The sequence below is a fragment of the Aethalodelphis obliquidens genome, unplaced genomic scaffold, assembly GCF_003676395.1.
Source record: "Aethalodelphis obliquidens isolate GAN/ISIS:26980383/991018 unplaced genomic scaffold, ASM367639v1 scaffold137, whole genome shotgun sequence".
In the NCBI taxonomy this organism is placed as follows: domain Eukaryota; kingdom Metazoa; phylum Chordata; class Mammalia; order Artiodactyla; family Delphinidae; genus Aethalodelphis; species Aethalodelphis obliquidens.
The window spans coordinates 647,505-661,748 of NW_020838081.1; the positions used below are offsets into that span (position 1 = coordinate 647,505).

Genomic DNA, 14,244 nt, shown 5'->3' on the forward strand with positions numbered 1-14,244 from the left:
AGGCTCAGAATACTGGACTTTCCTGGTATTTTGAAACAAATTAATAGGAACTGGCTTAGAACAGCCCGTCCACATAGAGGACTTGATACATGCATACCTAACTTTTATAGTTGATATTTTCACTGAAGAAACCCAAGCACTGGATACCGTTTTGAAATAATGCTATATGCACTACTGAAAGGCTGCAACCCAAGAAGAACAGGACCAATGCCAAAATTCTGGCATTTATTATTACAGAGAAAGATGAACATTTTCAAAGTGAGAAATTTTAGACTTAGACACACGAGAGTGACTTCAGACTCTTCCCTGCCAAGCAGGCCTTGTTGCTGAGCCCCAGGACCCCTTCCCTTCAGGACTCCTCACAGCTGGGCCTTTCCGCTCCAACCCGTCCTCACTCCAACCTTGGAGCCAAGGGACTGACTCATCCTTCAAAACTGCTTTGATCAGCTCACTCTCCAGCAGAAGAGTCTAAAATGACGACCTGTTTATTCCCTAGTGGATCACGTTCAAATCTCTCTCTCTGCATGGCCATACCTCTATTATCCAGCCCCACCTCCTGCACGTCCACAAGCTGACTTTACTTTCTACTATTCTTAAGTACTCAGCTTTCACCCTAAGAATACTCCTTCACTCTGCACCCCTTTCCCCAAGCTGTTCCCATGCTCACAGCCTGTTCCTGCCTGTTATTGTTCCTGCTACTCCCACACCCTTTTCCCTCCCTTCTGCCAATCCAAACCCTACTCATCCACCAAGGTCCAGCTAAAGTCCCGCCCTTGCCACAAAGACTTCCCAAGTTTCTTTAGACCAGGGTTTGTCAACCTCAGCACCACTGACATTTGGAACTTGATCATTCTCTGCCGTGTGGAGCTGTCCTGTGCACTTAGTATGTTCAGCAGAATCGCTGGCCTCTACCCACTGGATGTCAGTAGCACTCTCCCCAGAGTGACAGCCAAAAACGTCTCCAGACACTGCCAAATGTCCCCTGGGAGGGGAAGACTGCCCGTGGTTGAGAATCGCCACTTTAGACCTGGGGTCAGCAAACTACGGCCCTTGGACCAAAACAGTTTGCCACCTGTTTTTTGTAAATAAAGTCTATTTGGGACACAGCCACGTTCACGAGTTCACGAGTTGCCTATGGCTGCTTTTGTGGTACAATGGCAGAGTTGAGTAGCAGCAACAGAGACTGCAGAGCTGAAAAAATTTACTCTCTGGCCCTTTACAGAAAAAGTTTGCTGATCCTTGCTTTAATGGCTTTTTAGGAAAAAAACAAACTCTACCCCTTCCTTACTGCTCTTATGCTCAGCTTTGCAGTTTAGCTGTTCTCTACAAGTGTCAGGCTCCCCTCTCTGTAGCAGACAAAAGCCTGGAGAAACTGAGTTTCTACATATTTACACCCGCACACACCTGGCCCAGGGCACACATCTGGCTCCAGCCTCCTACCTGTGGGCTGCCTGGGGTGATCCCCACGGCACCGCAGCTCCTGCGGTGTTGCCCTTCATCCTGATTCAGGCTGGCCTGTGGACGTGCCACAGGACATTTTAGAGTCTTATTTAAAATAAGCGTGATGGATTCAAAGAGAGCATATGGCACATTCCAAAAACAGAAGCTCCCCAACTGAGCTCCTGGACAGAAACGTGCACTTTGTGTGCAGAGGTGACGTAATCTTATAGCTCTAATCTTGCTAACTTCTGGTCAGCCCCAAACAGCCTGGCCCTCAAAGAGCTGTATGATTTTTATTATTTTTGACACTGGGACACCTGAAAAAAAAAAACACTGGGTTTGACACTTACAGCGACTTTATATGCAGCTTCTATATAAAAAACAAGATTCTGTATGAAGGCCACCTCGTCAAGAGTGAAAATAATACGTAAGCCTAGTAAAGAAAAACAAACAATGGAGTTAACGGAATTACGTTGTGAAGAGAGAGCTGCCAATTACAAATTACAAATATTACACTAGGAAATAAATCCTTTTACCCTCATTTTCATTTTTCTTACTAGGGCATCAAAAATTAAGTATGAAGTAAACTGTAACAGTTAATGTCTAATCTCGGAAGGAAGGAAGGAAGGATGGGGGGAGGGAAGGGAGGAAGGAAAGAATGGCTCCACTTTTGTGTGTGTGCCTAGGAGTAGAAAGGATCGAAAGAGAAGATGTGGGGCTTTCGGGTATGTGTTGCATTTGTGCAGAGAAGATTCCACAAAGCAAGCATTTTAGCCCAGAGCAACCACTGTCTTATCTTTGAGTGAGCCAAAGGGCGGGTACTTTTCCCCAATGGCAGATGGGGAAAGTGGAGCCCTCAACTACAGGAGATGGCTTTTCACCTCATGCATCTGCCCAGGCGGCTGCATCAACGTGTTAAAGCAGGCAGTGGCCAGGAGAGCTGGTTTTTGGCTTGGGTCTTTGAATGTATAACTGGTTATGACAAATACATGTTTTATTTTTTTTTTTGGTTCTCCTGTTGGATTTTTTAAATTTTTATTTTATATTGGAGTATAGTTGATTAACAATGTTGTGTTAGTTTCAGGTATACAGCAAAGTGATTCAGTTATACATATACACCTATCTATTCTTTTTCAAATTCTTTTCCCATTTAGGTTATTACAGAATACTGAGCAGAGTTCCAACATGTATTTTTATTTTTTAAAATTAATTAATTTATTTATTTATGGCTGAGCTGGATCTTTGTTGCTGCATGTGGGCTTTCTCTAGTTGCAGTGAGCGGGGGCTACCCTTTGTTGCGGTGCACGGGCTTCTCGTTGCGGTGGCTTCTCTTGCTGCGGAGCATGGGCTCTAGGTACATGGGCTCAGCTGCTGTGGCTCGCGGGCCCTAGAGAGCAGGCTCAGTAGTTGTGGCGCACGGGCTTAGTTGCTCTGCGGCATGTGGGATCTTCCCGGACCAGGGCTCGAACCCGTGTCCCCTGCATCAGCAGGCGGATCCTTAACCACTGCGCCACCAGGGAAGCCCCCAACATGTATTTTTAAAGTATGAATTCTTGAAGCTGGTATGGGTATGGTAAGATATGCACCCTTAACATCACTGGGGGAAGTTTAACTAGTAAACTGCTCTGAAAACAATTTAGCAATAAGTATGAGTAGCCTTTGAATGATATCTAACTAAGGGAAGGAAGCAAATAGAGATGGGGGTCAAAGTTGGTACTGCAACATAGTTATAATAGCAAAAAAAAAAAGAATAAAGGAATAGTCAAACTAATTATGGAATATCCACTGATAAAGTCATTAAAATTATGTTTATAAACAGCTTGTAATATCAAGGGGCAAATGGTTAAGTTATAATGCTATGTAATAAAAAGACTATATTTATGCATATAGTATGACCTTAAATATGTTTTTAAAATGCATAGGAAAAAAAACTTGGAGGAGACACATTCGAATGAAAGTTGGCAGTGAGATTTTTTTCTATGTATTTCATTATATTTTCCAAAATATCTACAGTGAGCTCACGTTAACTTTCATAACCAAAACATATTTTTTAAAGTGCCTGGTTTATTCACGAAGCCATAACAGTATTATTTACTGACTTCTCCTACTTTTAGAGTTTCACATTTGCAGCCTGAAATAAATGGGAAGCCTCTAACTCAGGAGCGTGAATTTAGGGGACTGGAGATAAGAACTCTGAGACACAGCAGCTAAGTGACCTAACTTGAGGCTATTTGGTACACAGAGCGGGGCAGCAGCTTGGAGCTCGGGAGGCCTGGTGTCCAGGCCTCCATGAAAGCCAACAGCTTGGGCTTCAACGAGAACGATGCTCACCACCCAGGAGTTTTTGGCCCACTCACAGCATGGGTGCTATGGACTGAAAGACAACTCTGGGCAAACTGCTGACTTCTAGAAATTATTTTGTTTGTTTATAATTTGGATAAACGAGGGTGTGTCTAAAGAGGGTGACAGGGTAGTGAGAGGAAGAGCTGAAGGGCCTGCTACTCCGGGAGAAGAAAACTCTAAAACGGAGCATGACACCGTCTGCAGATATTTGAACTGCTGAACGTAGATCTGATCTAGGTTGGTCCAATAATTAGGCGACAGAGACAGCAAGGAAGCTTTGGGATCAACCAGTGAGATGCTGACAGAGCTGGTGCAACAGCCCTCGTTCTGCAAGGGTTCAGGAGGCTGACTGTCAACAGAGCCACAGAGTAGCGCACATAATGCAACGCAAAAAGAAGCATGCTTTTTCTTTACAGAAATAGCTTATTTTGAATACTGATCAATGCCTGCCCCTCCCCGCCCCCTTCTGGATGGTCACTCCCAGTACAATGAGGTCAATCAGCCCTGGCTCACCGGAGGCAGTCATCTGGGCCAGAAACAGGAGAAAGAGGGAGGTGGCATCCACCTGGAGGTGGCCCCACTGGTCGTCGCCCACGACGGTGCTGCAGGTGGCGGTGTCGTACTTGGCATGCAGGCTGTCCTTGGTACTCTGAGTGTGCTTGAACCTCTCCACTTTATTCACCTGAGAAAGCAAGTCGGCTGCTCGCAGCTAAGGGGTTCATGGCTGGCAAAGGTCAATCTCTTGGATCTAGACCTTTTATCTGTTACCTCTGGGAGCCAGTGGGATGGAAGGCAGGGGATGGATGTTCACTAGTGAGCACCACACAGAGAGGCTGTGCGGGGGACTCTTCCTGCCCATCACCAGAAATGTCTGAACCCAGCGCCATTTTAACAAGTTCTGCAGGGCTGAGGGGTCAAGCCGCAGGGTTTCCTTGTCTGATATCTCCAGCATGAGCTGTGACACACAGTAGGAACTCAATGAGAGGGAGGGAGGAGGGGAGGGAGAGGAACCTCCTCTTCCTCTTTAAATTTCCAATCTTGTTTCCTTATGTTGAAAGGGAAAGAGCAATGTCGTCTTTGAAGACTAATGAGGCACGTGCCGATTAAGGGTCGGGACTGTATCATATTTATCTTGGGATCTGTGTAGATCCTAGTATGATGTTCTGTATACAGTACATGCTCAACAAATTGTTTTATTTACCCCTCACTGAAAATATCAATAATATCAATGTCAAGTTTTAAAAACTCAAGCATTTCAACTCAAAAGAAACCCTTTTATAAACTCAACAGAATAAACAACAGTACATGGCTTTCTAGGAGTGGCTTTTAAAAACAACGTTTTCTTCCCTGTTAAAAAAAAAAAAGGGCACATTCTCCTTTTACACAAGTTAACTCTTGAAAAGAGATTCTGAGAAAGTATTCTTTGACTCTGGTTCTATAGCATAATAAAATTATTGAAGATAATTTTAAAAGGAGAAAGTAAGCAAAATATTTTCAATTTCTCTTCATCTTGAGAAGAAAAGTTCAGAACACTTTAAGAGTGTTAGTTGTCACCATGAATATGAAGTGCGCACTCAGATGACCCAAAAATACATCTGTCGTTTTCCACTTACCTGTCTCATCATGCACTGGAGAAGACCCCGCATCAGTTTCACCACGTTCTACGGACATAAAATGGAATCAGTAATAAGGCCAGCTTCCCTGCTCCATGAAAACAACCTCCTGACCACATGGCTGGTAAGCCAGTGCTGCCTGGAGCCTTTCCCGAGAAGGCATATACATGCATTCTGATTGTTTGGGTTATTTCTATCCACTGCATCACAAAGAAATTCTTGACAAAGTGACTTATCTCAGATAAAGGAGCTGGACCAGATGGTACCTCCTGGCACTGAAATCCAGTGACTCCTGCTTTTAGCAAGACAATTTTTATAAGCCTAGTACCCTGGAGCTTTATATCACAATTCTTAGTAATTTATTTTTGTTATACTAAGGATGAATTAAGTCCACCACCATGCCTGCCCCAAAATAATGATGCTTTGCCAAAATAGCCATTTGTGACACCATTACTGGACCACCGAGTAAAGTTCTTACAAAATGCAAGTAGCCGCCAACGTTTCTTAATAATATGTATTATTATTATAGATAATATCAATATCACTATGATAATCAGACGTTCTGTCCTGGTATTGTACAAAACACTTTACCTGGATTCCCACTAATTCTTGCAACACCCTTATGAGGTGGGTGTTATTATTTCCCCACTTTATAGATGAGGAACCTGAGGCTGATGAAGCAACATTGCTCAAGTCTCTCCGCTGGCAGGATGGGGAGCAAGGACAGGGCCCAGGTCCTCTGACTCCAGAGTTTGAGCTCCTAGTCAATACATTGTGTTGCCTCCCACTTGCTCCACAATTCAGGCCCACTGAAAGACTGGTCTTAATATGTCCTATTAAAAACTCTATATAACTACTTCACAAGTGGCTGGAGAATGGGATATTTTTAGGTCAAAGTAGCCTGGCTGAAAGAAGTTCCCACCCAGGGCCTTCAGCGTCTCCTCTCTTACAGAATGCACATGGTTTGCAGGGGAAGGCATAGTGAAGGGCCACGAAAGTTAATTGCCAAAGTCTGAAATGGATCACCCTTCAGATTCTTCCATCTCTAAAATCCTAGGAGTCTAGAGTATAATCTCACTTTATGTCATAAACTCTTTTGATGCAGAAAATATTACCTCATAATTAAAAGATATAATTAACAGTTATAATTAACATTTCCTATGGTGTGCAGTGTAAACATTTGCCAATCGACTTCCCCTCAAATAAAGAAAAGTTATTTTCCATTGTGAAGAAGCACAGTGGTTCCCAACTGGTGGTGACATTACCATCCCTGGGGATGGGGGAGCATCTGGAAATGTGGGGTGGAGGCATTTTTATTGTCACCATGATGGGGGTGGGAGCTACAGCCATTTAGTGAGTAAGGACTAAGGACACTATATGTCCTGCAACTCATGGGACAGTCTCACACAATAACAACTGTACTGCCTAAGCCCCAAATGCAATAGTGTCCCTGTTGAGGATCATTGGAAGATCCTGTGTTATTTTCCATAATCAAGGGAGATGTCTTCTTTAGTTATTAACCACACTCAACAAATCAAACAATGTGGCCTATTTGTGCCTCTCTATTGTCAGTCACAGATAGGCAAATCTAGTCTACTCTAACCCAGATCAGAAATTGCTTAGAGGAGAGGTAGTGTGTGTGTGTGTGTGTGTGTGTGTGTGTGTGTATGTGTGTGTGTGTGTGTATGCGCACGCATGCATGTGAGTGTGAATAGACAGGCATGGGTTTACTTGGATTTTGTGTCAGAGGAGGATAGGAAGTTTGGAGGACATGAATGTCAAATTATTACACTGTTAAATGAATGATTCACTTATGTAATAGCCAAGTTCTTAGAGGAGCATTCAGTGCTTGCTGTATGCATTTTCTTTTTTAAAATTAATTAATTAATAAATTAATTATTTTATTTGTTGGCTGCATTGGGTCTTCGTTGCTGTGTGTGGGCTTTCTCTAGTTGTGGCAAGCGGGGGCTACTCATTGTCGTGATGTGCAGGCTTCTCAATGCAGTGGCTTCTCTTGTTGCGGAGCACAGGCTCTAGGCACGTGGGCTGCAGTAGTTGTGGCACGCAGGCTCAGTAGTTGTGGCTCACGGGCCCTAGCGCACAGGCTCAGTAGTTGTGGCACACGGGCTTAGTTGCTCTGCGGCATGTGGGTTCTTCCCAGACTAGGGCTCAAATCCGTGTCCCCTGCATTGGCAGGAGGATTCCTAACCACTGCGCCACCAGGGAAGTCCCTATGTGCATTTTCAATACTACCCATTCTTGCCTTACCTCCAAGACTGGGTGATTTCATTACCTCATACTCAGCATGCCTAGTCAAATCCAGACTGTCCTTTCCTTGCTCACACAGACAGGCTTCCTCTCTTAGCTTCCCTACTGCTGTCAAGGCTGCCGCCACTCATGCCCACTTTGGTTGCTATAAACAATCACCAGTTGGGCCGTAAGAACTCTCCCTGGACCTGACAATCCACTGGCTGTGCCAGCCAATGAGAAATGATGAATCAAAGACAAATCCCAAACGCTCTCATGCCAAGAGCTCTATACTTCTATACATCAATGCTCCTTACTTCAATGCTATTACTCAAAACACTCTGAAAATACTTCCTGTGCTCAGGGGCAGATTATTTTCTTACATACTTAGTGATGGGCAAGTCTTCGCTTTGGTGGGTATGCTGGTTCCTAATTTTGGAAAACAATAAAAGGTCCTCATTGTGCTGTATGGTAACACAGGCACAAAAATTGGACACCACCAATGTGGTTCAAAATTAAAGGGTGACTATAAATTAAAAAGACTGCTTTAGAATGACTCAAACTGAAAGGCATTTTTAAAGGAAATTCCAAACATGTTTTAAGCAGTGGCAATAATGTTTGGATAAATATCCTTTCAACATGATTACTCCAAAGAGTATACACTTTGGAATGTGTAGTTCTGGTGTGCTGACTCTTTAAAAACTATCATATTAGTTTACAATGACATCTTGTATATAAGTATGTATAAAATTGACAGAGCACGTGTGAGAGAAATGTAGCTAGTTAGAAATTTGGATGTCTATTCAGTGCGATTTTTTGTTGTTTTTTTATGGAGGGAAAAATCGCAAAAGGAGAGACACATGAGAGGCTGAGACCACCAAAGTGCCTCCCCAAAATATACTATAGCAGAAATGGAGGAGAAGCCTGTACCAGACTGTTTTGCACACACAGCTACCTCCTTGTAGGCTTTTCAGTTCAAGGAAAAGGTGCTGAGCGGCCAAGCCACGGCTGCCAGTCAGCCTTACCTGCTCCAACTCGTAGGCCTTGGCTTTGTCCTCATCGCGGTCAGCATTCTTGCGGTAGGCCATGCCCAGGCCCCACACAGCCAGGATGCTGTAGATGTTATCCCGCACCCAGGCGTCCTTCTGCTCGTGACTGGCTGACAGCAGCCCCGTGACGGGATTCTATCAGAGAAGACAAAACGATTCAGCACGGCCTTTCACCTAGCTCCTGGGCAATGAACGCTCACCCTAATCGGGGCACGAGGGCCGGGATGAGAAGTGAAGAGACCCTGCCACCAACAGTGTGATCTTGGGTGAGAAATGACATCACTTTTTCTAGGCTTTGGTTTTCTCATCTGTATAATGAGGATATTAGACTAAAAAAATCTCTGAGGGATCTTCTAACTTGTGAGTACTTGTTCTTTGGCTTTCAGACCAGACCATACTGTTGTAAGTAACGAACAGAAGAAACAGCAAACAGAAAAAGCCTTCAAGGCTTTTACAAATGTGCATTACACAATTAGATCTTCCTCTCCCTTTGTGTTTCCACACCATTTAGTAAAGCACTGAACATGGGAGCAAGAGGCCCCACTCTACCACTCTAGCTCTGTGTGACCGGGGAAGCCACCGACCTTAAAAAGGAGGTGCCGAGCAAGGGGCCATCAGGGGCTTCCCTGGTGGCACAGTGGTTGGGAATCCGCCTGCCAGTGCAGGGGGCATGGGTTCGATCCCTGGTCCGGGAGGATCCCACGTGCTGCGGAGCAACTAAGCCCGTGCGCCACAAATACTGAGCATGCGCTCTAGAGCCCGCGAGCCACAACTACTGAGGCTGCGCGCCTAGAGCCCGTGCTCCACAACAAGAGAAGCCACCGCAATGAGAAGCCTGCACACCGCAACGAAGAGTAGCCCCCGCTCGCCGCAACTAGAGAAAAGCCCAAGCAAAGCAACAAAGACCCAACGCAGCCAAAAATTAATTAATTAATTATTTTTAAAAGGGGGTGGCCATCAGGGTTCCTATGTAGCTATGGTATCACCAGTATTTAAAAGGGCAGCTGAGTCACTAAAAAGCCAGACCTTCACAAAAAGTGTACACAAATGTTCATCACAGCATTATTCATAGTAGCCCAAAAGAGGAAACAACCCAAGTGTCCATCAACTGATAAATGGATAAACAAAATGTGATCCATACGAACAATGAAATATTATTCAGCAATAAAAAGGAATGAAGTACTAATACATGCTACAGCATGGATGAACCTTGAAAACATTACACTAAGAAGTCAGTCACAAAAGTCTACATACTGTATGATTCCAATTGTACAGAATGTCCAGAATAGGAAATCTATAGAGATAGAAAGTAGATTAGTAGTTGTCTAGGGCTGTGGGTAGGAGTGGGATGGGAGGAAATGGGGAGGGAGTGAGTGAGTGAGTGAGTGAGTGACTGCTAACAGGTTTTTTCCTTTCTGGGGGTGATGAAAACGTTCTAAACTTGACTGTGGTTATGATGTACAACTCTGTGAATATGCTAAAACCCATTAAATTGTACATGCTAGATGAATTGTATGGTGAGTAAATTATATCTCAATAAAGCTATTACTTTTTTAAGAATCTAGTCTTAATAAACTCTGTGCCTAGAAATAAAATGGATAAGATAGGAAAAGAGTCACATAAAGATAAAGCCTCTGTTGACTTTCCTGAAATTATGCAAAGAAATATGTATCTAATAAAATACATCATAGCAATCAGAACCCTGCCAGCTTAAATTATTATTCAAAAGGGTACCAAATTATTTACAAGAGGGCTCATTAAAAAACGCTGCTGGGTACTTTCAAAGTGATACTGCCAAGGTTACTGGGTAAAAAAAATATTGGCATAGTTTCAGATGATCCCACCTAAGGAATTAAATATTTAACTTCCTCTTTAATCTATGCCCTCTTCAAAAACATCTAAAACGCAACTGATGGGCCTTCAGGGGCAGCAGCATTCAGTGTATTGACACTGTTCTACAGCCAACAACTACAGATCAATGATATTAAAGTCAACCAGAAGTGAAGTCTAGGAATGGCTGAGGGACGGTGTGAGTCATTCCAATAGTGGACTATTGGAGTTCTTTTTTAAAAAATCACTATGCACCAACAAGGTATAGCATAAGCATCTTTATCTGTTCTGGGTCCTGTTGGATAAACTCAGGGCAGGAAACCATCAGGAGGTGCACAGAAAGAACTCAGCCCCTTCCTGGCGTACCCATCAACCGTGAGTCCACTGAGACAAACAGCCTTCCAATGACACAGCAGTGACTGCTTACACAGCGCCAAGTGTGGTTTGGATTATGAAATGTCACTGTTAACTGAAAGTCACCTCTTTGGTTCTTTAGTTTGGGTTTAACTATAAGTGGATTAGTTCATCCCCACCCAGAGCTAAACTGTCTCAGCCTCATTCCACTACAGAGAAGCAGTCTGGGTGTTTCAGGGGATTCCCATATTCAAAACTGCATACACAAGCCATGTTAAATTAGAGTGCTGCTGCACTCAGCAAAAGGAATACCTACTATTATGAACTGAAAGCCTGTGTCTCCCCAAAATTCATACGTTGAAATCTAATTCCCAATGTGACAGTATTTGAAAGTGGGGCCTTTGGGAGATAATCAGGTCATGTGGGCAGAGCTCTCATGAAGGGGATTAGCGCCCTTATAGGAAGAGGAGGGGGCAGCTACGAGGAGAGCTACAAAGAGTCAACGGTAGTGTCCCAATGCAGTATTAGAGGAGGTAGCACAGACCTGCACTGGGACTCAGCACTCCTGCTGTAGGGGAACTGACAATGACATCCTTAAACTGTAGAAGAAGAGGTCCAGAACAGATGAGCCTAACATAAACCGTGCTTCATCAAGGGCAAGGGGCCAACAGCTGGGCAGTTTCTCTTTTAAATCCAGTCATTTGTCAGCCCCTCTCCAACATTTGTTCATTTCTAATTTAGGGGAAGTGCCTTTCCTGGCTCCTGTTTATGGGAAAAAAGGGTAGGACCCTAAGGCTTAGAATGGACTGGGCCCAGGGCTTGGCCCCTATACTGTCATAACAACACTAAAATCTTGGTGGCTTATATTTCTCGCCCATGTCTTGTGTCCATCCCTTTTCAGCTGTGGTTCTGCTCTGTGTTACCTTCCATCTAGGAACCAGGCTACTGGGACAGCCTTATGCCCACAACACTGCCCATCTCATGGCAGAGGAGAAGACAGACAGTGAACGATGAGCTGCCTCTTACAGCTGCTGGTTAGAACTGACACATATCACTTCCTCTCACGTCTCATTGTTGAAAGCAAGTCACATGGCCATTCCTAAGTTCCACAGGGTAAGGATGTGGAAGCCTCTCCCAGGAGTGAGAAGCAAATAACTGTGAACAACCATTATGTGAATAATTATTATTACTATTACTTTTCAGGTAGGAAAATTATATTTATTTAAACCAAGGAAAGAAATCACAAGTTATGAATATTAAAAGCTGACCAACATCACAAAATCTGTACCTGCCTTAGACACTTCAGTAATACTTTTTATTTTTGAATTGCTGAATTTTATTTTATTTACTTTTTTATACAGTTTATTTTATACATATTAGTGTATCCGTGTCAATGCCAATCTCCCAATTCATCCCACCACCACCACCACCCCCGCCATTTTCCCCCCTTGGTGTCCATACATTTTTTCTCTACATCTGTGTCTCTATTTCTGCCCTGCAAACGGGTTCATCTGTACCATTTTTCTAGGTTCCACATATATGCGTTAATATACAATATTTGTTTTTCTCTTTCTGACTTACTTCACTCTGTATGCCAGTCTCTAGATCCATCCATTTCTCTACAAATGACCTAATTTCATTCCATTTTATGGCTGAGTAATATTCCATTGTATATATGTACTTTTTTTTAACATCTTTATTGGAGTATAATTGCTTTACAATGGTGTGTTAGTTTCTGCTGTATAACAAAATGAATCAGCTACACATATACATACATCCCCATATCTCCTCTCCTTTGCGTCTCCCTCCCTCCGACCTTCCCTATCCCACCCCTCTAGGTGGTCACCAAGCACCGAGCTGATCTCCCTGTGCTATGCAGCTGCTTCCCACTAGCTATCTATTCTACATTTGGTAGTGTATATATGTCCATGCCACTCTCTCACTTCATCCCAGCTTACCCTTCCCCCTCCCCGTGTCCTCAAGTCCGTTTGCTACGTCTGCATCTTTATTCTTGTCCTGCCCCTAGGTTCTTCATAACCATTTTTTTGATTTCATATATATGTGATAGCATACGGTATTTGTTTTTCTTTCTGACTGACTTCACTCTGTATGACAGACTCTAGGTCCATCCACCTCACTACAAATAACTCAATTTTGTTTCTTTTTATGGCTGAGTAATATTCCACTGTACATATGTGCCACATCTTCTTTACCCATTCACCTGTACATGGACACTTAGGTTGCTTCCATGACCTGGCTACTGTAAACAGTGCTGCAATGAACAGTGCGGTGCATGTATCTTTTTGAATTATGGTTTTCTCTGGGTACATGCCCAGTAGTGGGACTGTTGGATCATATGGTAATTCTATTTTTAGTTCTTTAAGGAACCTCCATACTGTTCTCCAGAGTGGCTGTATCAATTTACATTCCCACCAACAGTGCAAGAGGGTTCCCTTTCTCCACACCCTCTCCAGCATTTGTCGTTTGTAGATTTTCTGATGATGGCCATTCTGACTGGTGTGAGGTGATACCTCATTGTAGTTTTGATTGGCATTTCTCTAATAATTAGTGATGTTGAGCAGCTTTTCACGTGCTTCTTGGCCATCTGTATGTCTTCTTTGGAGAAATGTCTATTTAGGCCTTCTGCCCATTTCTTGATTGGGTTGTTTGTTTTTTTAATATTGAGCTGCATGAGCTGTTTATATATTTTGGAGATTAATCCTTTGTCTGTTGACTTGTTTGCAAATATTTTCTCCCATTCTGAGGGTTGTCTTTTTGTCGTTTGTAGGTTTCTTTTCAAAAGCTTTTAAGTTTCATTAGGTCCCATTTGTTAATTTTTGTTTTTATTTCCATTACTCTAGGAGGTGGATCAAAAAAGATCTTGCTATGATTTATGTCACAGAGTGTTCTTACTATGTTTTCAACTAAGACTTTTAAAGTGTCTGGTCTTACATTTAGGTCTCTAATCTACTTTGAGTCTATTTTTTGTGTATGGTGTTAGAGAGTGTTCTAATTTCATTCTTTTACATGTAGCTGTCCAGTTTTCCCAGCACCACTTGTTGAAGAGACAGTCTTTTCTCCATTGTGTATCCTTGCCTCCTTTGTCGTAGATGAGTTGACCATAGGTGCGTGGGTTTATCTCTGGGCTTTCTATCCTGTTGCATTGATCTATATTTCTGTTTTTGTGCCAGTCCCATCCTGTCTTGATTACTGTAGCTTTGTAGTACAGTGTGAAGTCGTGGAGTCTGATTCCTCCAGCTCCGTTTTTTTCCCTCAAGACTGCTTTGGCTATTCAGGATCTTTTGTGTCTCCATACAAATTTTAAAACTTTTTTGTTCTAGTTCTGTAAAAAATGCCACTGGTAATTT

The 14,244-nt window shown here is 43.1% G+C and overlaps 1 protein-coding gene across 15 annotated transcripts in view; it reads right to left on the reverse strand.

Annotated features, from left to right (window-relative positions):
- The window catches only part of PHKA2 (phosphorylase kinase regulatory subunit alpha 2), an 81,916-nt gene that overhangs the window by 43,673 nt on the left and 23,999 nt on the right, over positions 1 to 14,244 (reverse strand). For 14 of the 15 annotated variants that reach the window (XR_003431294.1, XR_003431295.1, XM_027099724.1 and 11 more), the window contains exons 2-5: positions 8,669 to 8,827; positions 5,397 to 5,444; positions 4,297 to 4,465; positions 1,791 to 1,873 (exon numbers count right to left, since the gene is read on the reverse strand). Coding sequence is in view for 12 of the 15 variants with exons in the window: in XM_027099724.1 (XP_026955525.1) it covers positions 1,791 to 1,873; positions 4,297 to 4,465; positions 5,397 to 5,444; positions 8,669 to 8,827 (459 nt within the window). In the remaining 3 variants the exon portion in view is untranslated. Of the gene's footprint in view, positions 1 to 425; positions 645 to 1,790; positions 1,874 to 4,296; positions 4,466 to 5,396; positions 5,445 to 8,668; positions 8,828 to 14,244 lie in introns of those variants that run through there. The other variant, XM_027099730.1, reaches the window with a different exon arrangement.